Source organism: Vanessa cardui, chromosome 1 (assembly GCF_905220365.1).
Source record: "Vanessa cardui chromosome 1, ilVanCard2.1, whole genome shotgun sequence".
NCBI classification, from domain to species: Eukaryota; Metazoa; Arthropoda; class Insecta; order Lepidoptera; family Nymphalidae; genus Vanessa; species Vanessa cardui.
Window position 1 is genome coordinate 15,726,307 of NC_061123.1, and position 25,848 is coordinate 15,752,154.

The 25,848-nt window shown below is 35.5% G+C and overlaps 2 protein-coding genes across 2 annotated transcripts; both read right to left on the reverse strand.

Annotated features, from left to right (window-relative positions):
- Positions 1-1,699: 1,699 nt before the first annotated feature.
- On the reverse strand, positions 1,700-19,856 carry LOC124543781 (mutS protein homolog 5-like). Its single transcript, XM_047122089.1, has 17 exons — positions 19,756-19,856; positions 18,373-18,436; positions 17,153-17,221; positions 16,492-16,690; positions 15,495-15,723; positions 14,860-15,030; positions 14,363-14,501; positions 13,911-13,973; positions 13,696-13,800; positions 12,844-12,940; positions 12,410-12,600; positions 11,776-11,821; positions 11,562-11,700; positions 3,916-4,136; positions 3,557-3,702; positions 2,227-2,439; positions 1,700-1,918 (listed from the first exon to the last, which is right to left on the reverse strand). The coding sequence occupies exons 1-17, from the start codon at positions 19,854-19,856 to the stop codon at positions 1,700-1,702; spliced, it is 2,412 nt and encodes an 803-aa protein (XP_046978045.1).
- Positions 19,857-20,348: 492 nt separating this feature from the next.
- On the reverse strand, positions 20,349-25,368 carry LOC124532821 (caveolin-3-like). Its single transcript, XM_047107910.1, has 3 exons — positions 24,986-25,368; positions 20,918-21,097; positions 20,349-20,762 (listed from the first exon to the last, which is right to left on the reverse strand). The coding sequence occupies exons 1-3, from the start codon at positions 25,055-25,057 to the stop codon at positions 20,574-20,576; spliced, it is 441 nt and encodes a 146-aa protein (XP_046963866.1). The 5' UTR covers positions 25,058-25,368; the 3' UTR covers positions 20,349-20,573.
- Positions 25,369-25,848: the final 480 nt, after the last annotated feature.

Consider the following 25,848-nt stretch of genomic DNA (forward strand, 5'->3'; position numbering starts at 1 on the left):
TCAGCGAGCATTTCGGTCTTCATCATTTCTATCATAGTTTTTAGTTTTTCTTTGATCTTCTCATTCGCGGGTGGCAAAGTGTTTGTCTGAAAGAGTATCTGATTTATGATGCTGTTTGAAATTTGGTAAATAAATAAAATAAAGTTTAGTCATTCTGTATAAGCTACCAGTAACTAACAGTTACAATGGTGTTTGTTTAACTATTATGACGTTTATTTGAGGAATTTTCCTCCTGCTAGAAACCTGCCAAACGCATCTGTGTTTGGTAGGTTTCTAGATAACTATTGGCGAGCTTCCAAAAACACTGTTTAATTAAGTTTCTTGATTCGCGGTTTATAATTATGGCAGCGTCGCCAAAGATAAAGAAAGTATACGCCATAAAAATATTCTTTTCTGATGCTTTTGCTAAATTGTAATACAAATAGTTTGTTGCCTACAGCAAACAGATATAAAGTCTATATATTAACGTCAACGGTCAATCAGAGACTAATTTTTACTTTATTCGATCCTAGTTAGACGAGGTGTGTTCAAAAAGTATCACGAATTTTGTGTTTTTTTAAAAATTATTCGTTTCATGAATACCTATTTTGTCCCCTTCAAAGTAATCACTATGAAATATTATACACTTATGCCAACGGTTTTTCCAATCTTCGAAGCACTTCAAAAATATTTTTTTTTTTCTTTTTCAGCTCCTTCGATGCCGTCTTTATCTCGTCAAGCGTAGAGTAACGTCGTCCTTTCATGGGTCTATTCAGCTTAGACAACAACAACAACATAAGTCACACGGGGCCAGATCTTGGAAATACGGTGGCTGGGGCATCATTAGTGTGTTGTTTTTGGCCAAAAAGTCGCGATCTGTAAGCAGGGGCGTTATCGTGGTGAAAAAGCCAATTTTTGTTCTTCCACAAATCCGGTCGTTTCTGGCGGATTGCTTCGCGCAAATTTCGCATAACTTGTAGGTAATATTCCCTATTGACCGTTCTACTTTGTGGCAAGAACTCATGATGCACCATGCCCCTGCAATCGAAAAAAACTGTCAGCAAAACTTTCACATTTGGCCGAACTTGGCGCGCTTTTTTCGGTCTTGGTTCGTGCGGCAGCTTCCATTGAGATGATTGAGCTTTGGTTTCCACGTCATAACCATAAACTCACGACTCGTCACCAGTTATGACCCTCTGGAGCAACTTCTCTAACTTTTTCAATTCATTATTTTTTTGTCTGTTGTTGAAGAGCTCGGGCGTTCGGCACACTCTTCGTCGTTCGGATCATCTCGGCCTTCTGAGAACATGTTATTCTGTCGATAAACGTTGCTTCAGTCCAAGGTAGTTTTTCCGTTTGCCACGGTCAACATTTGGAATGCATCCGCGCACTTAATTTCGTTTTTCACATAAAATTTGATACAGGTTCTTTGATCCATTCTTTTAATGGGTAAAAATTTAAGACGATCCATAACACGTGCAAGCAAAGCAGCTGTCAACAATTAAGTGAACATTCAAAATGACCGCAAAATAAGCGTGAGACATGAGTACCAACATAAAGCCACAAAAAGATCGAAATTCGAATATACTTAACCCGCGAAAATTCAAAATTCGCGATACTTTTTGAACACACCTAAGCCCATAGAAGAATTGGCGAAGAATACTTAGTACGACATTTGATAATAGTTTTCCATTCCTGTCGTGTGTTACCATCGAATCGGTTAGGCTACCTTCATGGCGTCCAGCACGTGCGCGGCGCGGCCGACCACGTGGCTATCGATGCCGCTGTGTGCGGCCACGCGCAGCGCGAGGCTGGTGCGCGCGACGCCGGGCGCGGCGCGGAACACAAACACGGGCTCGCCCGCGTGCCACACGGGCTCGAACCTCTGCGCGCACGACATTCGGCTTGAGTGCCCCCACGGGTTCAACTCCGCGTCAGTCTGATATGAACTGATTAAATTTTCAGTCGAAAATTCTCAGTAGCGGCCCGGAGCCTCAGGGAAGACGTGTTGCCGACGGCTCTTCTATTGGAACGTTTCGTGTCACGTTTGACGACCCGTTGGGTTATCGAACCGAATTAAACTTTGCAATAGTATGTAAAATTAAATGTGAGTACTGTTGCTGTCGATACAAAACCCGAGTAGTATCTCTCAGTCAACGTCGCTGACGACCCTTTTATTAAAATTGTCTAATTTATTTGAGAATTTAAAAACGATATCAGAGGAACAATTTTGGTAACTGAACGTACCAGAAACTTGACGATGGGCGAGTCCACGATGAATTCCTTGAGATTTAAGAAGTGTGTCGAAAGCAGTAAGTGCGGGCAATTTTCCTCCCGGAACAGGTAAGTGTTCAGGCAGGCTGCGAGCAGGGCGAGCCCGTCCGTCTCCGACGTGCCCTTGCCGAATTCGTCGATGATGATCAGAGAGTCGGAGGTGGACTCTTGCAGAGCGAGAGACATCTTGAATTTATAAGATTGGTTGCTTACAAATTTATTTTTACTGAGAGGTCTTTGTATTGTACGAGCTGGCGGATTAATATATAAGCCAACTGATGGTTCGTGATCACCACTGTCCATATACATTGGTGCTTTAAGTAATATAAACCAGTCCTTAGATCGCCAATGCGTCTTCGACATTGGGAACTAAGATGTTATGTTCCATATATAGTGACAACCTTTGTGGTCGAGCAGTGTTTACACCGGTATTCATTGGAATGCTCGGAGGTCCCGGGCTGGAATTCCGGCCGAGCCGATGTAGGAAAGTTGGTTTTCTACGTCACCTTGGGTCTGGGCATTTGTGGTGCCGTCGTTACTTCTGATTTTCCATAACACAAGTGCTTTAGCTACTTACATTGGGATCAGAGTAATGTATGTGATTTTGAATTTTTTTGTTTGGAACATAAATTCGATATTTATCTTCACCACCGAAATATAGCTGAAGTTAGGTGACGATGACAGTGGCGGTCGCGTTAGATATCAGGGGAGTGAGTGCGGCGCTCACCTGGCGCAGGTCGACGAGGAAGGCGGACATGTGCGCGGCCACGGGCTCGCGCAGGGCGGCTCACCTGGCGCAGGTCGACGAGGAAGGCGGACATGTGCGCGGCCACGGGCTCGCGCAGGGCGGCTCACCTGGCGCAGGTCGACGAGGAAGGCGGACATGTGCGCGGCCACGGGCTCGCGCAGGGCGGCTCACCTGGCGCAGGTCGACGAGGAAGGCGGACATGTGCGCGGCCACGGGCTCGCGCAGGGCGGCTCACCTGGCGCAGGTCGACGAGGAAGGCGGACATGTGCGCGGCCACGGGCTCGCGCAGGGCGGCTCACCTGGCGCAGGTCGACGAGGAAGGCGGACATGTGCGCGGCCACGGGCTCGCGCAGGGCGGCTCACCTGGCGCAGGTCGACGAGGAAGGCGGACATGTGCGCGGCCACGGGCTCGCGCAGGGCGGCTCACCTGGCGCAGGTCGACGAGGAAGGCGGACATGTGCGCGGCCACGGGCTCGCGCAGGGCGGCTCACCTGGCGCAGGTCGACGAGGAAGGCGGACATGTGCGCGGCCACGGGCTCGCGCAGGGCGGCTCACCTGGCGCAGGTCGACGAGGAAGGCGGACATGTGCGCGGCCACGGGCTCGGCGCAGCGCAGGCGCGAGTGCAGGCGGCGCAGCGCGCCCAGCCGCGCCGCCGCCGCCGGCACCCAGCTGCCCACGTGCGCCAGGAACGCGATCAGCCCTGCGCCGCGCCCGTACAGACTATGACTATACTTATATCGTATCTATTATTACACCAGTGTACTTTGAAATAGGAACACATTATGCTAAGTATTCGATAATAGGCAATTGCAGAATGTCTATGGGGAAGAAGGAACCTTGTGGTGGTCCGGTTGCTTCTATCCGTTTAGTCTTATATTTAAAAGTATATATATAAAACCAATCGATATCAAACCAATCTGCTTCATGTACACGGACTTCCCGCTGGAGTTGGGTCCGGTTAGGACCTTGGCGTAGCCCTCCTCCCGGCTGCAGGTGACGTCGTTGGGCACGAAGTTGTCGCAGCTGGCGAGGTACAGCGGGTGCTTGCCCTGCTTGATGTCTATGACTTTGTCCGCGGTGAGCGTCGGGCGGATGTAGTTGTACTCTTTGCATACTTTGGATATTGTTATGAGGCTGTAATTTATTGCATAACATTTTTCTTGATTAAATAATTCCTAACATTGATTGCACAAAATTTTCTTTTTTTCATCATTGATTTGAGAGACGCAAAGTTTTTTTCATGAACGCAGTCACACTCCTCACACCACCACATTTAAGTATGGACATGTATTGCCAATAGTATAACATAATTTCTTTTTATTAGTTAACTCACACATATTAAGACATCTTCAGACAAACGCCTATAATTTAACGTAGGTGGGCACACCTTCTTATACTCTTCTAACAAAAACAGTGAAAAATCCAAATAATCAAAATTTGCCAGCAAATTGACGTCACATCATTGGTTGAGATTCGGCTATGATATTCACTACGGATTTGCGAAAAAATGGCGTTTCGAACGTAGACAAAACTATTATCTGAACTTTGGAAGTGTTCGACACGCATCCAATAAAAGCCACCTAAACTACGGGATTACACTCAGTAAAACAACCGTTGCAAGGTGAACTGACTTTATTCACACTTGAAAGAAAAAGCACCGTATGTAAACAAGGCGACCCTTATATACCTTCCCGCGAACACAATGCCTGCGCGATTCAGAAAAGAGCTGCCGTTGCTTACCGCCTATGACATATATGAAGATTCAGTTCAAAACTTCGCTAGCGCGATTCAGGATGACTGGTGACTTGGTTTAGTGACATACTATTTTATTTCATACATTTTATCTTATTTTATATTATATTTTATTTTAAACTTATTTATTATTTTATGAATATTTACATAAAATGTGAGGCTTTAACATTCCGCCCACCATGGACAGAATGTCCATTAAACATGAGTAATGAAAACAATAAACAAGATCAAAGCACTAAATTAAACAATGAAAACACTTAAATGACTAAATTTATTCTAACATAACTCTTTATTCTGTTATTGGCAGAATACACAGCCTTGACGTTGGTCTTTTAATTATATAACCTTTACAACGCAAACTAACTACGCGAGTAATATTATCCACCCCAGGATGCTTATCCACGACTAAACCAAATAACCACTTAGCTGGAGGTAAATCATTCTCCTTTACTAGTACTACATCCCCAACTTTAGGCTCTGAAATCTGATGTGCCCATTTGTATCTATGGAAAAATTGAGTTAAATACTCTTGTTGCCATCGGCGCCAAAAATGCTGCACCATACGCTGAGTTAATTGCCATCGTCGAAGATTACTTATGTTGCTACTTTCGTAATTCGAGTCTGGCACAAGCACTAAAGGTTCGCCTATCAAAAAATGTCCAGGTGTAAGTGGAAAGGGATCCTCAGCATTAGAACTGACTTTGGATAATGGCCTAGAGTTAAGACAAGCTTCGATTTGAGATAAAACGGTAGTAATTTCTTCAAAGGTAAGTGTCGAATCACCAATTACTCTTTTCATGTGGTACTTGGCTGACTTTATCCCTGCCTCCCAAAGTCCTCCGAAATTAGGAGCGTGTGGAGGAATAAAGTGCCAACGAGTATTATTTGTTGCCAGACAATTAGCTATTTCGTCTGCTATACCGGACTTTTCATCAGTGAAGAGAGTTTTTAACTCTCGAGATGCACCGACAAAGTTTGTACCATTGTCACTCCAGAGGTCAGTGTAATGACCACGTCTTGCTACGAATCGTTTAAAGGCTGAAAGAAAACCATGAGATGTCATGTCACTCACAACTTCTATATGAATTGCACGGGTAGCCATACATATAAACAAACATATATAGCCTTTATATGAGCGATGACCTCTACCTTTTGTAGTAAGTAGCGAGATAGGCCCTGCGTAATCAACACCGCTCTGAATGAAAGGTCGACAAGCACTAAGTCTAGCTGCTGGTAGTTGACCCATTAATTGATGAGACGTACGAGCATTGTTGCGAAGACATATTACACATTTACGGACATAATATTTGGTTAGATTTTTACAATCGATAATCCAATATTTAGTTCTTAAAAAAGTTATCATTATTTGTGGACCGCCGTGCATAGTTCTTTCGTGGGCATCGGCTATTAACAGAGTAGTTAACGGTGATTTTCGAGGAATAATAACCGGATGTTTCATATTATCCGCGATATCAGATAACTGCAACCGCCCACCAACACGTAGAATTCCAACTTTATCCAGAAATGGATTCAGTGAGGTGAGTTTGCTTTTATTATTTACAGTTCCTGATTTCTCTAAGCTCTCTAATTCAGAATAAAAATGTTGTCCTTGACATTGACGAATACATATGTTTAATGCTTCGGTTAGTTCTTCAGAAGCAAATGTTTTGCCATAAGATAATCTAGGTTTATTATGTAAACAGTTCTTAAAAAATCTTCTACAAATAGCTATTATTTTCAAAAGTTTATTTATCGACGAAAATCTTTCCCACAAATGAAATGTATCCTGAGTAACTTAATGATGTGTCTTGATCTTTTCTTCTAAATTTGTTTCTAGTAAATAGTCTCCCTTTTTATAAATTATTTCTTTATCTTTCAGCCATTTTGGACCTACCTTCCATAAATTATTCTCAGGGTAATTTAAACCTTGTACACCTCTAGATGCACAATCTGCTGGGTTATCTGCAGACTTTACATATGCCCATTGTGTTCCATTCATATAGCTAAGAATCTCTGATGTTCGATTCGCAATGAAACATTTCCACCTACTTGGATGGCTATTTATCCAAGCCAGCACAACCGTAGAGTCAGTCCACGCATGAACATTATGTTTTGAAACATTGTAAATTTCCGCTACTTCTCGAAGCAATTTTGTTAACAGGACAGCACCGCACAACTCCAGACGCGGAATAGTGACCTTTTTCACTGGAGCTACCCGCGTTTTTGACGTAATGAGAAACACGATTACTTCACCTGACTTACTAATAACTCGAGCGTATACAACTGCCGCATATGCATCATTCGAAGCATCGCTGAAGCCGTGAAGTTCAAGCAAGGAATCATTATCTCTGGTATGTATCCATCTAGGAATTTGAAATCCGGTAAGTAAATTTAAATTATTTCTATATGAAATCCATTCATCCAATAATTGTGGTGGAAGTGGTTCATCCCAATTTATTCCAGATATCCACAATTTTTGGATGAATATTTTAGCAACAATTATAGTTGGTATGATCCAACCCAACGGATCGAATAAACGAGCAATATCTGACACTACTTTTCTTTTAGTTACAGGGTGATTCAACGGTGGCAGCTGCACGGAGTACTCAAAATCGTCTGATCTTCGGTTCCAGGTAAGTCCTAGTATTTTTCTTATTTCATCTGATTTTAATTTTAAAAATTCCTCATTACAGTTTGTTTGTACATTTTCATTTTGTAAATGTTTTAATAATTCATCATTATTAATACACCATTTCTGCATTTCAAAACCCGCTCCCTTTAGTAAAATCTTCATTTCTTTGCATATTTTTCTTCCTTCCGCAACATTCTGGCATCCAGTCATTAGATCATCCATGTAGAAATCCTGTAAGACTCTTTGTGAAACATACGGCATATTACAACCATCGTCAAGAGCAACTTGTTGTAATGCCTTTACAGCTAAATAAGGCGCGGAAGCCGTGCCGAATGTTACAGTTAATAATCTTAAATTTTCTAAGTTGCTTTCAGGATCATCTGGGTTACGCCATATAATTCTTTGGAAGTCTGTATTTTCTGGATAAACCTTAACTTGGCGATACATTTTAATAATGTCCGCTACGATACATATGGGATGAGTTCTCCAACACATAATAATATGTCTCAAGTCCGATTGAAGATTGGGACCAACCAACAAGTCACTGTTCAGTGATTTTCCATTAGTGCCCGGACAAGACGCATCGAACACTACCCTCACCTTGGTTGTGGTTTTGTCCTCTCTAATTACAGCATGGTGAGGAAGATAAACGGCATCTTTTTTGTCAATTTCATCATTTGGCACACGCTCCATGTGTCCGAGATCCAGATACTCCTTAATTACACTTACATATTGTGATTTTAGGTTTGAATTTTTTAATAATCTTTTTTCTAACAATAAAAATCGTTTAGTAGCGATATCCTTTGAATTTCAGTACTTGCAAGTAGGATCTGAATCTCGGAAAGGGAGTTTCACAACATACCTGCCAGTTGAATCTCGTTTAGTCGTGGCAGCAAAGATCTCTTCACATCTTACTTCTTCTTCAGTAAGTATTTTCTTATTCATGTCATCTTCTGATTCCAGCTCCCAAAATTTGCGAAGCAATTCATTATCATCAAGCTGAGTATGTAGGTTAATAACATTAGAACGATGACCATTACCACTATTATCCACACATCCTGAATAAACATGTCCAGATAAGATCCAACCTAGTTTGGTTTTTTGAGCTATAGGAGAACCAGGTGGACCTTTGATTAAACCATCTTCCAATATCTGGGCATATACCTCGGCACCCAATAATAAATCGATTTTATTGGGTACATTGAATGTGGGATCGGCTAAGTCTGCCTTAGACAGTTCTTTTACTATTTCGATAAAAACCTTTCTTTCAGGTAAGAAAGATGTAAGATTACGCATGACGTGAGCCTTAACGCGCAAAATAAAATTGGAATGAAGTGACTTAATGGTTAAATAAACAACATACTTGCATTCTATCAATCCATTATGATCACTTCCCAATCCTGAAATCACACCTTTATGTGGGATTTTCGTAAGCCCATACAGTTGAACCGCAGCTTCGGTAATGAATGACGCCTGAGACCCTTGACCGAGCAAGGATCTTAGTGTCATAGTTGCTCCTGTTCTACTCTCGACCTTGACTAAGGCAGTGGCCAATAGTACTTGGCTTTGACTATTCGCAAAACAGGCAACAACGTTTGAGTCACCTTGTAAAGAAGTCGCAGGTGCAACATCATTGGCATCCGAGTTCTCGTTTGCAACATTATATTGGACGTTTTTAGGGTGTAAAAGAGAATGATGCCGTTTTCTACATACCTTGCAGCGAGTGAATTGGCGACAGGAAACAACAGAATGATTGGATCCTAGGCAGTTAAAACACAAACCCTTGGACTGGACAAAATTACGTCGCGTGTCTGTATCTTCCTTAGAAAACTTTTTACAAAAACATAACTTATGATTTTCATTACAGAAAGGGCAAACAATTGATGAAACATGGCGTGACTTTACAGTGGCTTGTTTATTATAAGCTAATTTAGAAACTTTATTATCACAAAACTCTAAAGATCTGAATCTCTGTTCTAAAAATTCTTTAAACATCTCTATATTTGGCAATTCTTGTGTATAATTACATACCTTTGCTTCCCATTGCTTCCTAGACTCTATATCTAATTTTAAACATAAGATATATATAATTAAAATATCCCAGTTATCTATGTTTATCCCTAATTTTTTCAAAGCATTCATACATTCGTTAGTATTATCTAATAATTCCCTTAACGCCTGAGAAGATTCTGACACAATGTTTTTCTGACTCATAAACCTCTTTAAAATGCAGTTGACTATATATCTTTTATTATTGTAACGATTCTCTAACTGATTCCAACATAAATTATAATTTGAACTAGTTATAGGTATATGACGAAGCAGTTGTTCTGCTTCTCCAGACAAATGTGACTTTAAATAATGCAACTTTTGTACATCATCTAAGGAAGCGTTACTATGTATTAAGGAAACAAATAAATCACGGAAAGAAGTCCATTCGGTATAATTCCCAGAAAAAGTAGGGATTACAATCTTAGGCAATCGCACACTTACGGTATTACTTTGACTTATTCCGTTATTTATTTGTAGATCAATATTACGTTTATCTTTTATGTGCAAGTCTTTAAGTACATCTTTCAATATAGATTTATATTCCATATAAGCCTCCTCAGTTATATCAAATGTATCTTCCTGAAAATAATCCGAAGACTCTAAAATTTCTTGATCAAAATCAGATAGCATTTTAAAGTGACTATCTTTAAATAAAATCCATTGTGTCTCTAAATTCTCAAGACGAGTTTCAACATAAGATACTGTAAGACGCTCTTTCGGCGACTTCTTGAAATTAATTTTACCTCTAGATATTGCAGAAGCAATGTCTTTTTGAATTCTGCTTAATGTTTCCATTTTAACCAAATCAATATATATTTTTACAATGAAATCAGGTATTTTTAACTTAATGTAATCTTATACTAACACTTAACAATTGAAATACTTAAAGTCCTTATATAATGTGACAAAATTTTTCTAACTCCAATTTTTTTTTCAAAATTTTTCTAAGTGTTTTTACATGTAATGTCTAGTGGAAATCCGGCATAGGTTCCCCGTAGTATCACTTTTTAACGAATTATTCTAAGTCCTAAACTACTTAAACTATCTTGAAATATTTTACAAGTCCGGAGTTAACTTTACTACTATTTGCACTTTATTGGTAATCTCACTGCACTATTTCTCGAAGTTATTAATGAAACAATAGTACTCACGATTTTCCAAGAGCTCACTCACTACTCACTTCCCTTTGATGTTTGGGTTCCTTTACTGCTTAGCCGCTCGCTGCTTTTATTGTGACTTTTCATCCGCTTGGCTTTCCCGTACTGATGAATTGATGATGATTCTTGTGATATATTTGCTGCCTCACCGCGTCTTCCAACACTGTGTCAAGAACCATACGCCTGGAGAGGTGCCCATATAACAACCAGAGGGCACCTCTGTTATGCTGTCTTCCCAATCCGGCTCGAAGGACCAATATGTCCGACACGCATCCAATAAAAGCCACCTAAACTACGGGATTACACTCAGTAAAACAACCGTTGCAAGGTGAACTGACTTTATTCACACTTGAAAGAAAAAGCACCGTAAGTAAACAAGGCGACCCTTATATACCTTCCCGCGAACACAATGCCTGCGCGATTCAGAAAAGAGCTGCCGTTGCTTACCGCCTATGACATATTATATGAAGATTCAGTTCAAAACTTCGCTAGCGCGATTCAGGATGACTGGTGACTTGGTTTAGTGACATACTATTTTATTTCATACATTTTATCTTATTTTATATTATATTTTATTTTAAACTTATTTATTATTTTATGAATATTTACATAAAATGTGAGGCTTTAACAGGAAGTAAAATCAAAGCGGATATAATTAGTTAAATAGAGTGTTGTATTATAAAATATGTACTATGTAATGTGGGTATATTAATTACAAATTCTTAGTAGTGCACTATATAGCTGAGTTTTATTAGCAAAGCGGATGAAATACGTAAATTAAGGTTAATTTATCTTTATTCCTACTTCGATTTAACTGCATTTTAGATTACGTTACCCTTATTAATCAATTATCATCCCATATTAACCTCATTCCACTCACTTATATTAAGATTTACTTTAAAATAAATAGGTCATAATTATGAAAATAATGTCGATATTTCATAGAATATTGTCCAATCGTCTTACCAATCTAACTCCGCACACTTATCTATGACGGTGGCAAGTGTATGTAGATTTTCCAGTAGGATAGAAGTAAGCCGCATCATGATCCGCGTCTCATGAGCCACTATCTCCGGATAAGTGTCGCCTATCATCACGTCTAATTCTAAAAATTTTAAGTTTATTAACGTAATTCTTTCAGTCCCTTTTTTAAAAATTAACTACTTAATTATTTACTTACCTTCGCATCCTTTGCTCTTGTAGTGAATATAGTCGTTGTTTTGAAACTAAAAAAATGTAAGCTATATTTTAACATTTTTTTTAAATATTTTATTCATTACTTGCGGGTCTTCCCCGCTTTTTAAAAAAAAATATTTAAGAATGTCGAATCCTATGACCGGGTTTTTTGACAGCACATATATGTAAATAGTACTTTACTTTATCATCACTATTGAGTTCTTAGACTTTTTAGATACTCTTTACACTATAACCCCCCTGTGAGTCTCCTGTTTCAGCCCTACTTTAACATTGCCATCTAGTATACTGTTTCATATAAATATTTCATATTCAAATTTCATTAGCTAATATGGTAGGTTCTATTATATTACTAACAATAAAAATATGCTTGAGTCACTAGATAGCATAATCTAAAATGTCGGTTCATCATCAATCGTCATAGTAAAGTTAGCAAAACAATAAATTCACGTAATAATTTTGTACACATAACTTTATTTATCGGGCATTTTTGACATTACTATGTGTAATTTGTTAAATTTATGACGTCAAATATGCTCAAATTGTAGATTTATTGTATATGTATAATAGTAAAGGCATACATATTTAAAGTAAAAAAACTATGATTTACAAATCCTTACCATAAACTTCATATCGGGCAGTTCCTTCTCTTCCATCGTTAACTTGTCTTTCCAGGCCTTGACTCCCAGTAGATAGCCTAAGTGCGGCATGTACAACATCGTACACTCCTCTATGAAAGTCGGTAAACGCTCCAGCTCGACCTTGGCCGTTTCAGACATCAGCCCGTGGAGGCTGGCCATCGTTTGTTTCTCTACAAATTGTTTTCGGCTACTTAAGTGTAATGGGACTTGATAAATGAGTTCCCTTACATTGGGTCATTCATATTGTAATTTGCCCAATAATTCAATTATTTTTATTTTCCCTCGGTGGTAGCCTCACTTAAAATAGTTGTTAAATGACGATTCAAAAGTGCTTGTAAAAGCCTACTTGAATATAGTATATTTTGATTTTCATTTTTTGATGTAAATACTAGTATTAAACTAGAATCACTCACTAATATCTAGGTCGGGGTCCACTCCCGCTTTCACGGTGAACTTCCCTTCGGATTTGGATAAATCGAAGTCTATAATTCGGTTCATGTAGAGTGCCATCTATTACGAACATTATTTAAGTTACACGTGTCATCAGTACATAATATAAAATCAAATATATTAAACTACCTGTAGGTACCGCGTATAATTTTAGTCATTTATGAATGATTGTCCGCCCCCACAACGTTAAATTAGTATCGGTGTGCATTACGACGCTCGTATTTACACATTTCTTAGTGTGTGTGAGGCGACTAAGAGTATGGTCAGTATTGTACAGTACAGTACAGTAGGTACATATTTGATTCTAGTTGTTGTTAATTTAATTAACTAAAGATGAATCAATTTAACGTGTGTATATACTTGCTGTTTACTTATTTATTACATCGCTATCTTTGAGTACATACTTAGAAAAATTTAACTATTTTCTTATCTAGTGTTTGGGTTGTAAAATTTATTGACGCTGACCAGCAGACCTAAGGTTTTTTTTAATTTCATAAAAAAAATTTAAAAAAGATGATGCTTATAAAACATTTAGGTGACCAACCGAAATTAACCTTTAAATTTTTCAACGTGAAAATACAATATCATATTCCGGAAAGCGCATTTGCATAATGAATGACAATACTTATATAGATGTTTTTGAGTTCCGATTTGAAGAGTAAGACAGGGTACATATCTTCACACCCATAGTTAGCGATACTTTTGGGATAGTATAGTAGGTATATATCTATCGATCAAATAGCACAATTGTCTGTACGATTATTATAGCTATATGACATGAAAAGTACAAAGAGCATAAAAAATCTAGACCCAACCTCGTAGAGTTTGTTAGTGTCGTAATTAGCTAGTTGTTCCAAATATTCACAATCTTGTCCGACAGATTCACACATTTCGCAAATGAGGACGACGTTGTAGAGAGCCTGCAGTGGGGTTATATTAGACAACTTTGTAGCTTGCGAACAATGTCCAGAAATAATTACGAAGTTATTCAATAAATAATAAGTTGTATATTATTTTAGACAAAACTAACATTGTAAAGTGATTTCCATTGATAAGCCTTTGCTGATAGAGCCTTGATCTTCGCAAGTATACCCTGCGTGTGAAAAGAACATATGTTGGTAAAAGGCAAGTATGTATATATAAGATATATATTCAATTATTAACAATACATTTTTGCTTCATTGTCATGGCCCAAAAAGTATGAAACGGACTTGAAAGAGTTGTTTCTTGCAAAATGTTTGCTTTCCTTTCCCAATCTTGGCTATGTTTATGTTGGCGTATTGGCCACCACACTTGTGAGCATTTGAGGCATTTACATGATCATTGAATGTCGTTTATACATTTATTTAAGTCAGCTTTTATAGTCCTGATCCATGAGTTGAGAAGGTTCGTTCTATTCTATTCTATTCAACTCAAAACCTGAGTGTCAATTTTTATTCAAAGCTTTTCAAATCATTTCAATTGCCGAATCATTTTACTTACATTAACGTTTTTTATAAATCTAAGAGAAGCGCAAATGTTTCTCATGATGGTGTCGCTCTGCGGTCGGACGAAGTAAGCTATGACGTCTTGTCTTCGTTTGAGTGTTTCGATGTCGTTCGTTGGGTGTCGGAGTAATTGCCTAAATTACAGCTTCAATTTCAGTTAAAATATATTATCCTTTACAATATATTTTAACTCTTACAATATATTAAATTATTAAAAAAGTATTAGGCTACATTTCTAAATATAATTGGTGTTTTTTGTTTAGAAAGTTGGATTTGGATTAGTGGCAGAACTTAATGCTATCAGGTCTGAAAGTCACATGCTATTGTTATAAAATTGACATTATCTTACCTAATATGTAGATTTACTTCAAAAATGTTCTATAATAATACACCTCAGAAATCACCACACATACCCAGTATCTTTAAGGAATTAAATAAATATAATAAACAGTATTGGTTTAATTTATAATATCGAACAATAAATCACGCTACCTCATACGCCTATGCCCGACTTTCGAAGAGCATTTGCTAAAGAGCTGGAAGAGACTCAGGCCCTCCTTGTTGCTGCCTTGCACGCCCTTCTTAAACCCGCTCGGGTGCGACATGGAGCTGAAGATTTGTAGGCCACGGTACGTGTCCTCATCTATTGATACTATGTCATGGCTGAAGGCAAGCACTGACTTAGTTAATACTTGATTTAAGAATAATACTATAGTACATTGTTTACTTCGACTATATGAAAGTATTTTTAAATCATATCAACATGTTGATGTTGATATGATTTAAGGAATAAAGGAACACATATCATAGTTACTATTCCAATTGAGTGGGCACCTAATATTTGAATATAAATAAATAAATATTGGACAACATCACATACATTACTCTGATTCCAATTTAAGTGGCTAAAGCACTTGTGTTATAGAAAATCAGAAGTAACGATGGTACTACTATCACCCAGATCCAAGTCGACATAGAAAAACAAATGATTTTTTTCTGCATTGACTCGGCTGTGCATCGAACCCAAGACCTCGAAGTGGCGTACCCAGGAAAACCGTTATACACACTAGTCGACCACGGAGGGCGTCAATATAAAGCGAATAATGATTTTATTGTATTACACTTACAGGGATATTCTCTTTAAGCTTAAAAACTCAGGTTTTCCGTGCAGATTCAAGCTGAGATTAGACCAGTTGAGGTCTAGGTATCTGAGCATGGCGCCCAGAGCGTGCACGGTTTGCGTCTGGGCGAAGTCCACGACCGTACGGAGGAACACGAGGCGCTCCTCGTCCGAGCAGTGGGGGGGTTCGTTGGGCAGACACAGGGAGTATATACGACGCTTACATGCTTCGAAATCTTGAAGGCGAAATAGTTAAAGCTTGGGGTACATGTATTTTTTTAATATTTTATAACTCTAAAATAGAGCTACGATTTATTTTTATCATCCGTTGATACACATCAAGAATAAGATATAGCGTGAGATTAATATTTGTATAATTATGATATTGGGTGTATTTAACCATTTCTCATCTCGTTATACTTACTAAATATTACAAATGCAAAAGTATCTTTGGTCTATTGAGGTAATAGACGAAAGGTTCATGCTTAAACCGTTTTACCGATATACATAGGAGAAATTTATTGTGAAGATATATTGAGTTTCCTACTCGAAGGGGGTTAAGTTAAATTTATTAATAACGCGAGGTTAAGGCTGCAGGGGCAGTTATTAAATAATACATGCATTTCATGTCATTTGCAGTCAAATAAGATGAAACATATGGTAGTGACCACCGTTAGTTAAAGTAGGACGACGCCATATGTGAATAAAATATGTATTATAAATTGAATTAAAACATTTTCAAAATAAATAATTAGTGGGTAACTCTGGTTTTGAGAAAGATCGGATATTTCACTAGAATAGAAAATTCTTATCAGATATGCAGTTTACCTAACGATATTTTCCCTCATCGTCTATTAATGAGTGGAACTATATAACTCGTGACGCTTTATTTATGAATTCGGTTATTATCTAATTCATTATTAAAGTGTTACGATTCATTTTGCACTTTTATTTTATGTTTTCTTAATTTAATTATTATTATAACAAGAAATATAGGCACATACTATAGTCTTTAGCGGATACAAATATGAGTTTACACTTCCCGTCGTTAGTGTCAGTCAAGACGATTTTCTTCACAGCATTTATGAGGGTACCCTGAGATTTTCCATCCATTATAATCTTTACGGGCTCGATTTGATTGAACAGAGATAAAAAGATCTGGTGTTCCGGAGATCTGTCTATTATTTCTTCCAAGATTAATAACTATGAAAACACATACTATATTAATTAAAGTACCTCTTTACAAACAGAATAATAGCGGTTATTTTTATTAACAATATAAAGATCTTTAAATATTAAGTAAATAAAGCTTATTTGAAATTGGGTTAATTACTCTTAGTGCATTTTCTGCTATTTATGAACTGTCAAAATTTTATAAATATTATTAATTTTTAGTTTTTATCATTAAACGGATTGACTAATAGGAAGGTTTATACGTTTACATATGCATAATATTATAGTAGAGAAAAGCCACAATTTCAACTAACCTAGCAAAAAAAGGAATTTTCTTTTTATGTTTGTCTATCTCAGAGTAATATAGTATACTTAAATAGAGATTTATTGTATTCATGTGAAGCCGGGTAGGGTGGGTAATAAATGATAAATAAGATAATTCGGCTAAACTTTAATATTTTGGCGGTCCATGTTTTTATGTATACCACTTACCTCGCCCGTTTGTAGCGTGTAACAAGCTGCTCCAAGCCTTCCTGATCTGCAGCAGACTGTTAGAAGACGCTATACACAAATATTCTTATGTTGTTTTTATTGATAGTAAAGCTATTCGTATGACAAAAATATTTCTATCTTTCGACTTTTGTAATTTTATTTCTGTGTAAATTATCGATTGTAATTAAAAAAATACATTATTGAAAACACAGAAGATATTTCGTCAGTCTGTTTGCATGCGCGCTATATATAAAATACTATTATTATTTATAATGAACATTGATGATTGCATTGTTTTCTATGACGGCAAAATAGTTTTTTTGATATCGGAAAACAATTGACAACAGAATTACTGATGATTGAATGGTACCAGAAGTTTTAATAAAGCCTTACGAGCTTATAATTAAACTAAACTACGAAAATATTACCGAATAATTAAAAGCTGTCACGTTTATAAGTGCGTGACTTTATATACGGTTCATTTGATAAAACAGCTTGATAAGTTAAATAATCCATATGAATGAATGGCATTACAATTTAACAAAGAAAGCACTGAAATCATACCTACATAATTGATCACGTGACCGCAATAACATTTCGTACAATGCCACAAGGAATAGAAACAAAAGGTTCATTAATAGGGATGGGCCGAAATTCGTTTTAAATTTAGTTTAACCGAACTTTGATATTCGGTAAAAGAAAAAAGTAAAATGAAATACCTAAATCAATCATTCTAAATATCGTAATTGTAAAATACATCCAAGGCCTTTATATACTTACTTATGGTCATTTATTTTAGTAGAAACACAAACATTAATTTACAATGTGATCTCAAAAAAAAAATTATACTTGTCCATAGAATATAACAGATCAGCTTTTAGAGTTTACATGGAGAAGAGAGATTTAATATAATTTATTTTTTATTGTAAGTTAAGGCTCACTTGTATTCTATTGTATTACATGTCGCTCTCGAGTAATCGCGGCCAAATTGAAATGAAGTTCGGCCGATTTTTTTATTGTATCGAATGATCGGCAGAACTTCGCATTCGGCCTATCTCTAGTTATAAACTACTTATTCATAGGAACAGAATTAATAGTTTTTACGCAAACGGTTTTGTTATGATAATAAAATAGTTTTACAGCAAAACAATAAATGGAGTTAAAGAATAATAAAATTAATGTAATTTATTATATATGAATAATCATTCAATCTTAATTACCTCTTCGTCTTCCAATTCATCTTCATTGTCGTTACCATTTATTAAAGGAGTGACTACCGGATTTCTAGAAGTAATATTTAAGTCAATTTTTATAATAAATAAAAATAGAAAATAAAAAAAAGCATTGCCAGTCCCACACACTAATTATAATTCGATTTATATATCATACGGTAGGTAATAATTAATTAATACGGAACAACCTTCACCGTGATCCGTGCGACGAACACATATGTCATACAATTAATTAAAAATAATTATTTTGATTGTTTGTTATTACTGTATCCATTGATAAATGGGACTAATTTTTAAGAATAACATATTATCTAATCCGTTTTTAAGTATCAGGTGAAAAATTAACAATAATAATTAATGTATAACAAAAGGCCATTGTAAAGCAAGTAAAGTCCATTTTATATTATTTAGTAGAGGTTAAGGGACCCAGTAAAAGTTGTTTTTTTTATTTCTAGTACATATTTGCCGAAAAATATCATATTAAAAATTCCATATTTAAATAACGCGCGAAAACGATACTTGGACAATATGGCGCTGCAATGGGGTCGGTGACGTCACTTTGCTGTATTTTAATCTGTGGTACATATATTAGAAAAGCAAGGTTTACAAGAAAGTGACTTCATCATAATCCCGGCCAATCAGGAGCGTTTTGTGTCACGTGAAAAACATTTGAAAAAATGCATTTTTATTTATTGATTTTTTAATAAATAAAGTATTATTTTCAAGTTTCGTTAGTAAATAACCATTTTTAAACTCATAATATACACTGATTACAGTAATTCACAATTTATTTTTCGCATTGTCAAATAGCCTATTGAAGATTTTCATAAATAAAACAAATAATAAAAAAATATTTATTCTACTGGTGTATTCATAAACGCGAAGTATAATCCCGATTACTTTTTAATAGTATGATTTGAGATTTGAACCTAAAACTTTTGTTTCTGTAGCCTTAACAGCTATATAAATATCGACTTAAAAGTTACACAGGCAGCTATAACGAAGGAATATACAAAATATTTAACAACCTAATTATATTAGAAAATAAAAATAAAATGTACTATGTAGTATTAAGTACGATATTGCGTGTTTTGACTTTGGTACAATAAAAGTGTTCAACACGCTCGCTTCAGAAATATTCTATAACTGACCGATATTATTACCAAGGGACAAATCGTGACTAAATTTACGTGCCTTTGTAATTGTTACAAAGAACTTAAATAAGGATATTGTAACAGATCGTTAATGTGTTAATACTAGTTAATTATTTATATTTAAGTATATTATAATATTTAAAACCCCAAAGGTGTAAATATTTTTGTAGTTTTATAATAAGTAACTTTAGTTAATAGAAATATTGTTGAAACATACCTTTTGCATTTAGAAATAACAAAATGATTTTCGTTTGTTCTCGTGGACGTACCCTCGTCTGTATTCAAATTCGATGTAGATGTTCCTCCGTTTTCACTCATTTTATTAATTATAACTAGTATTTAGAGTATAGAGATTAACAATAGTAGTAGTTAATTTGAACAACGCTGTCTTCCTAAATTTATAAGAAGTGTTTCCCGCCAAAAATGATTACATGACTTTTTAAAAACAGCGTAGACAAAGATCACAGTTTTACAGCCGGTATTGTGTAACAAATAACCTAAAATTTACAACATTTAATTAATACTAATATTAGATTTTTATCTGTAAAAACAATCGCAAAGTTTATTATTTATAGTTTATTAATAAAAATAATTACTTATTATCAAAAGTGTGATTATTTTTTTAATAATTGTAGTTTGTAAATTAGATATAAGAATATCAATATATTAAAAAAAAAAAAATCAATGATTTAAATTTTAAATATGTATTATTGAAATGTTGAACTTTAACAGCAAATTTACTTAACCTAAAATTGTAAAGTAAAAAAAAATAAACACGCGTTCATTTTAATGATTAAATAAAACATATCGTGGAATAAAAGGTAAATTATTTAATTTTTACGAAATTCTCACAAAGGCACTTACGGTTTTTTTTATTTTAGTTTAGGTATTATAACAATTATATTTTTTTATAGAATATTAGTATCGTACGTAATTAAAATATAATGATATTTTAATTAACTAATTAATTTATGTGATAACACGAATTTAATAATATTATAAACTTATTTTGAATATTATTAAACAACATCCACACTAAATGATTAACAAATCACGATCCTCAGGTGCGTCTCGTCGTACGTTGATACGAATTTGGCGGCAAAGATGGCCGACTGCTTCCATAGCGGGCGCGACAGTTGCCGCCATGCAAGACTGTACTAACGTCCGTATAGATGCCCAGTAGATCTTTAAACATCTCAGACATGGAGTGGAGCACCAGATTTGCTTAAAAAGAAAAATAGATTAATAATTTGAGTGTGTTTTTCAATATATTTTGGGAATATTGTCCTAGTTTTGTAGGATAATTAATTTTGGACAAATTATATCTTGACTGTAATGTTTATTTTATGACGAGTTGTTTATTTTATAATTTAATATACCTCAAACGCAAGACAAGCAAAGCCACAGCCGAGCAGTAAGGCGCATGGCGGAGCCGCAATAACTGCTAGCAAAGTGTAGCACCAGTTCCTGGCATGCTTGAAACAGATGTTGCTAAGACGCCACGCACATTCTGGACTTCTGGCGCCCTCTGGTTCTCCTACTATGTCGTCCCATACTATCTGTTGTGATAAAATATATATATTTTTTTTATAAAATATTTATGAAAGTAAAGCTTCGAAGCGGTGGTAGCTTCACTTAATATAATTTTTTTTGTTATATAACGTTTCAAAAGTGCTTGTAAAAGCCTGGTTGAATGAAGTACATTTTGATTTCGAGTTTTATATTTGAAAGAACGACATAAATACTTAGTTTTTTTTTATTTCTGTAGATATTTTGTGCCTAACAATTTGTTTAAAAAATAACTTCCTAGTGTTGCCAGAACATAATTTCATGTAAATATTTTACATAATTTCGTATTCATAAATTCGTATTTAGGACATTTACACGAAGGGAAATCTGATAAAATTCGTCTAAAACAATTTCGCTCATTTACCGCCACACCCGTCGTCGAAGACTGCCGTAATAACTAGAGCCCGCCGGCGCCGGCCAGTGGTCACGCGATGACATTTCATTTAATTTTCTTTTCTACGTTATATGCTTTTACATATTCGGGTACTGTGGTAAAATATAAAATCCTTTAACGTATTTTATTGATTATTTTAAGCAATCAATAATAGCCATATCGACAACGACAGCCTGTGAATTCCCACTGCTGGGCTAAAGGCCTCCTCTCCCTTCGAGGGGAAGGTTTTTTGGAACATATTCCACCACGCTGTTCCAATGCGGGTTTGTGGAATACACATGTGGCAGAATTTCTATGTAATTTGTCACATGCAGGTTGTCCTCAGGATGTTTTCCTTCTCCGCTAAGCACGAGATGAATTATAAAGACAAATTAAGCACATGAATCAGCGGTGCTTGCCTGGGTTTAAACCCGATATCATCGGTTAAGATGAACGCGTTCTAACAACTGGGCCATCTCGACTCAGAAATAGAAATAGTCATATATTTAATAGAAATAACCTTTTCTAATATGTAACTTTTTTGATCGCGGAGAATATCGATAATTTAATCTATATCGCATATAAATAACTTGTTAAAGGCATCACCATTTCTTAAAAACGAATCGTCGCCTGCATGAAGAAAAAAGTAGCCTATGTCCTGTCTTGGAGTTTAAGTTTGTTTCATAACAAAATTCATCAAATTCAGTTCAGTACTTTAGTTGTGAAAAAGCGACAGACAGACAGATTTACGTGCACATTTATAATATTAGTATAGATTAATTCAGACGTATTGGATATCTACATGAGTTATATCATATCATATAATGTCTAAAATTTCACACTCAAATAATAATCAGTATATGGATAAAAGCAAATACAATAACATTTTTTGTAGCTACGGAACCATTATATAAATGTCGATTTACGCTTGACAGTGCTATTGTTTACGCGGAACGTTTACAAAGCTGTTCATACTAAACAAAGATTTGTGAGGGAAATAACTTTGATTGCTTTAATATTATACCAAACTTGCCTATATGAAGTATAGAAATAGCGTCACTTTATTCCGATCGATTTTGAGATTTTAATATCAATGTCAAACGTATGTATCAAAAATATGTATATATCTGATTATTATAAGCCATTTCTGACTATAGTGAATAAAATGCTTATTGAAAGCCATTTTTATATTATATTATACAATCAATATAAAATTAGTGGTATGATATATTTATTCATGTTTTTGTATAAATCCATTTAAATTTACGAATAGGCAAAGTTAAAAATATTTGTGGAATTTTTCAGATAGAAATGATTAAACTGCATTGGTGGAACATAATGCATAACATAATAACATAAAATAAACATCAAATCTCTTTTTTTTCGAGTGAAATGAAGGCGTTATCATAACTATATACTTGGTGGTAGGGCTTTGTGCTAGCCCGCCTGGGTAGCCACCCATCCACCCACCCATGGGTACCATCACCCACTCATCAGATATTCTACCGCTAAATATCAGTACGCAGTATTGTTGTGTTCCGGTTTGAAGGGTGAGTGAGCCAGTGTAACTTCAGGCGCAAGGGATCTTAGTTCCCAAGGTTGGTGGTCCATTGAAGATGTAAGGAATAGTCAATATATCTTAGAGCGTCATTGTCATTGGTGATGGTGACCACTTACCATCCAGTGGCCCATACGCTCGTCTGCCGACCTATTATATAAAAAAAAAAATTACATTTTGCTATATACAAGGTGTTACTTGTACATCCACACCATACCCATGACCTTCTGTGTAGTTATTATTATAGTTAAGTCACTCGCGTTGTAGTGTAAATATTCTATCGTTAGTGGATAGCTGGTCAAGGTTGAGTTATATAACTTACTATTATTACTGTACACATTAAAGAAATGTAAATACTTCATTATCATGCTGACGCTACTTCGGACGATTGAAATAAATTGTTGAAATAAATAAATTTCTATCACTTAGATATAAATTTTATGAAAGTATTTCATACTTACGTGTATTGTTACTGGTTGTGTTTATTAGACGTGTGTCTTAAATTGTTGGTTTTTTTTTGTTGAAGTTTGGTGAAAGCAAAGATAATTATATTTATTTTCAATACAGTTTAACCAGTGATGTGATAAAATGCAGAAATGTCAAAATAGGTCTCTTTGTTGAGCGACTCGATTATAGAGCTTTTAGTGAAAGAAAAACAGTTACACATATTCTTTGTATGTGCAAGCTTGTGTGAATATCTCTTACTTTTTCTTCTCTTTCTCACACGACTTCTCGTTTTAAATATCTACTCACGGTACCTACACACCACGCATAACTTATTCTTCTGCTGCCTACTTACCAACCAAAGTTGGTTCATTTTTGAGTTTTTATAGTAATATTCATTATTTTTATATCTATATTGGCTAAGTGAAATTCAGATGCAGCAGACCAGCACGCACACACGAACTGATAAACTTTCACACAGCTACCATTCCACAATATCAGGGTGTTGGCGCCTATTGATAAACGATGATTAGATTCATTATCAAAATCAACGAACTGTCGCTGTCGTTAAAAATCGATACGAGTGATAATAAACAAACGGCCTTTCAAGTAATGGTTTGATTTATTCACTTATCAAATTCTACATATACATATATAAAGAATATATGTTGTCCACATCGAAATTGTTGATGAGTTGAGTGTTGTTATCGTATATTATTCCTCCTGTTAGCATAATGTAATACTAACTGTAATGTATACTAATATTAAAAAGGTTTGACTGTACTTAAACCTAACTAGCTATCCTTCTAAATATTTATGTCATTAATGACTAATAAGAAAGGGTTTCTTATGTACTTTACCAAAGCATAATGAAATTTACAAAAGTTACGCCTAAGTTACGGCTAATTAGGTGCTGATATTGTTCACAGGTTTGAGTAACCTATCCTAGTGAGATTATGAACTTTACTCAAGAATAAAAATAATAAAAAGAAGTATAGAATTATTTATATATTTGACATTATTATTAATTGCCAGGAATTCAGGCAGAAATATACCTAGACTTTGTCTCATTTTGTAATACTTTTTAATATTGGTTACATTTGCTATGTTTTGAACTGAAAACCCGAACAATAAAACATACAAAAGGGTTGTTTTACTTTCGGTTGTTCGTAAATAGCTGGAATTTAGGGGCAGTTATTTTGATATTACAGACAGACACTTCAATTTTATTTGCGTCTATAGAAAAAGATATTATACTAAAATGACTGTATTTTTAAGTGTAGGAAAAGGGTAACTACTGAGTTTCTTGATTCTTCTCGGTAGAATCTTTTTTCCGAACCGGTAGTAGCTTCACTTAAAATAGTTGATAATTGACGATTCAAAAGTGTTTGTAAGATCATACTTGAATAAAATTTATTTTGATTTTGGTTTTTAATAATACAGACAGATACTTCAATATTATTTGCTTCTATTGATTAATATTAAGATAATGTATTTAATTACTTGTACATGTTGGTTCAGCTTGTTGGGGTCACGATCTTCCAACGTTTCCCGGACTCCGCTATCCGGCTTCATCCTTGGCGGGGTCACTCTGACCCGGTGCTTGTCCGCAAAGGATACCGGTGTCAGAACCGGCGGAGCCGAGTTCGGTTCCGGTATTTCGGCCAACAGCTTGATAGCTTTTATATACGAATAGTTTTAAATGTATCTAAGAAGGATTTATGTTAAAACGTAAACTTTTTTCACATTGTTTTTTTTTTTATTATTGATTAGTAAAAGATTAAAGAATCGTTTTTATTTGTATTTCCTTATTTATAATTACTGGATGATTTTTTTTTATCGAAAATTGAACTTCGTAACTTTGCGCCGGCTCTTAGTAAAGCGCTATACAGTGCGAGCTCACGAAAGTACTGAGTGGAGCGCCTGTAAAACCCCTTAGGCTTTAACCGATTCCTTTGCGCATGCTTCTAACTAACAACTTACGAAAAACTACTAAAACATAATACATTGCGGGATTTGATTTGAATTTTGAATACGTTTCTAAAATAAACGTCAATGTATACGTAAAAGAAAATTTATTCGAAAAATATGCAGCCATCTATACGTTTCTGGATAGAGAATTGTTTTATTTGATTGTTTTTATAATTTCATAGTGCAAAGCAATTTTAGATCGTTGCCCCCTTTTTCTTTGTTCATGTGAGTATTTTTTCCATTCCTTGCATTAAAAAGTAATTTAGTGCCGCTATGTATTTACTTCAAGTGAATAAATTATTTGCTTGTGTTATAATTATAACTTACATATATCGTGTAAAATAAGAACGGCTATATTCAGAGACTATTTCGTTTATCATTTTTTTTTAATATTA

Coding starts and splice junctions, on each gene's coding strand:
- LOC124543781 (XM_047122089.1), bottom strand. CDS start 19,856: ATGAGTGAAAACGGAGGAACATCTACATCGAATTTGAATACAGACGAG. Junction 4,137..11,561: donor AAGTGTGCGGAGTTAGATTG/GTAAGACGATTG, acceptor AATAAATTACAG/CCTCATAACAATATCCAAAG. Junction 3,703..3,915: donor CGTGTACATGAAGCAGATTG/GTTTGATATCGA, acceptor GGCGCGGCGCAG/GGCTGATCGCGTTCCTGGCG.
- LOC124532821 (XM_047107910.1), bottom strand. CDS start 25,057: ATGAAGCCGGATAGCGGAGTCCGGGAAACGTTGGAAGATCGTGACCCC. Junction 21,098..24,985: donor AGCTGAACCAACATGTACAA/GTAATTAAATAC, acceptor TTATCACAACAG/ATAGTATGGGACGACATAGT. Junction 20,763..20,917: donor TTGCTTGTCTTGCGTTTGAG/GTATATTAAATT, acceptor TTTCTTTTTAAG/CAAATCTGGTGCTCCACTCC.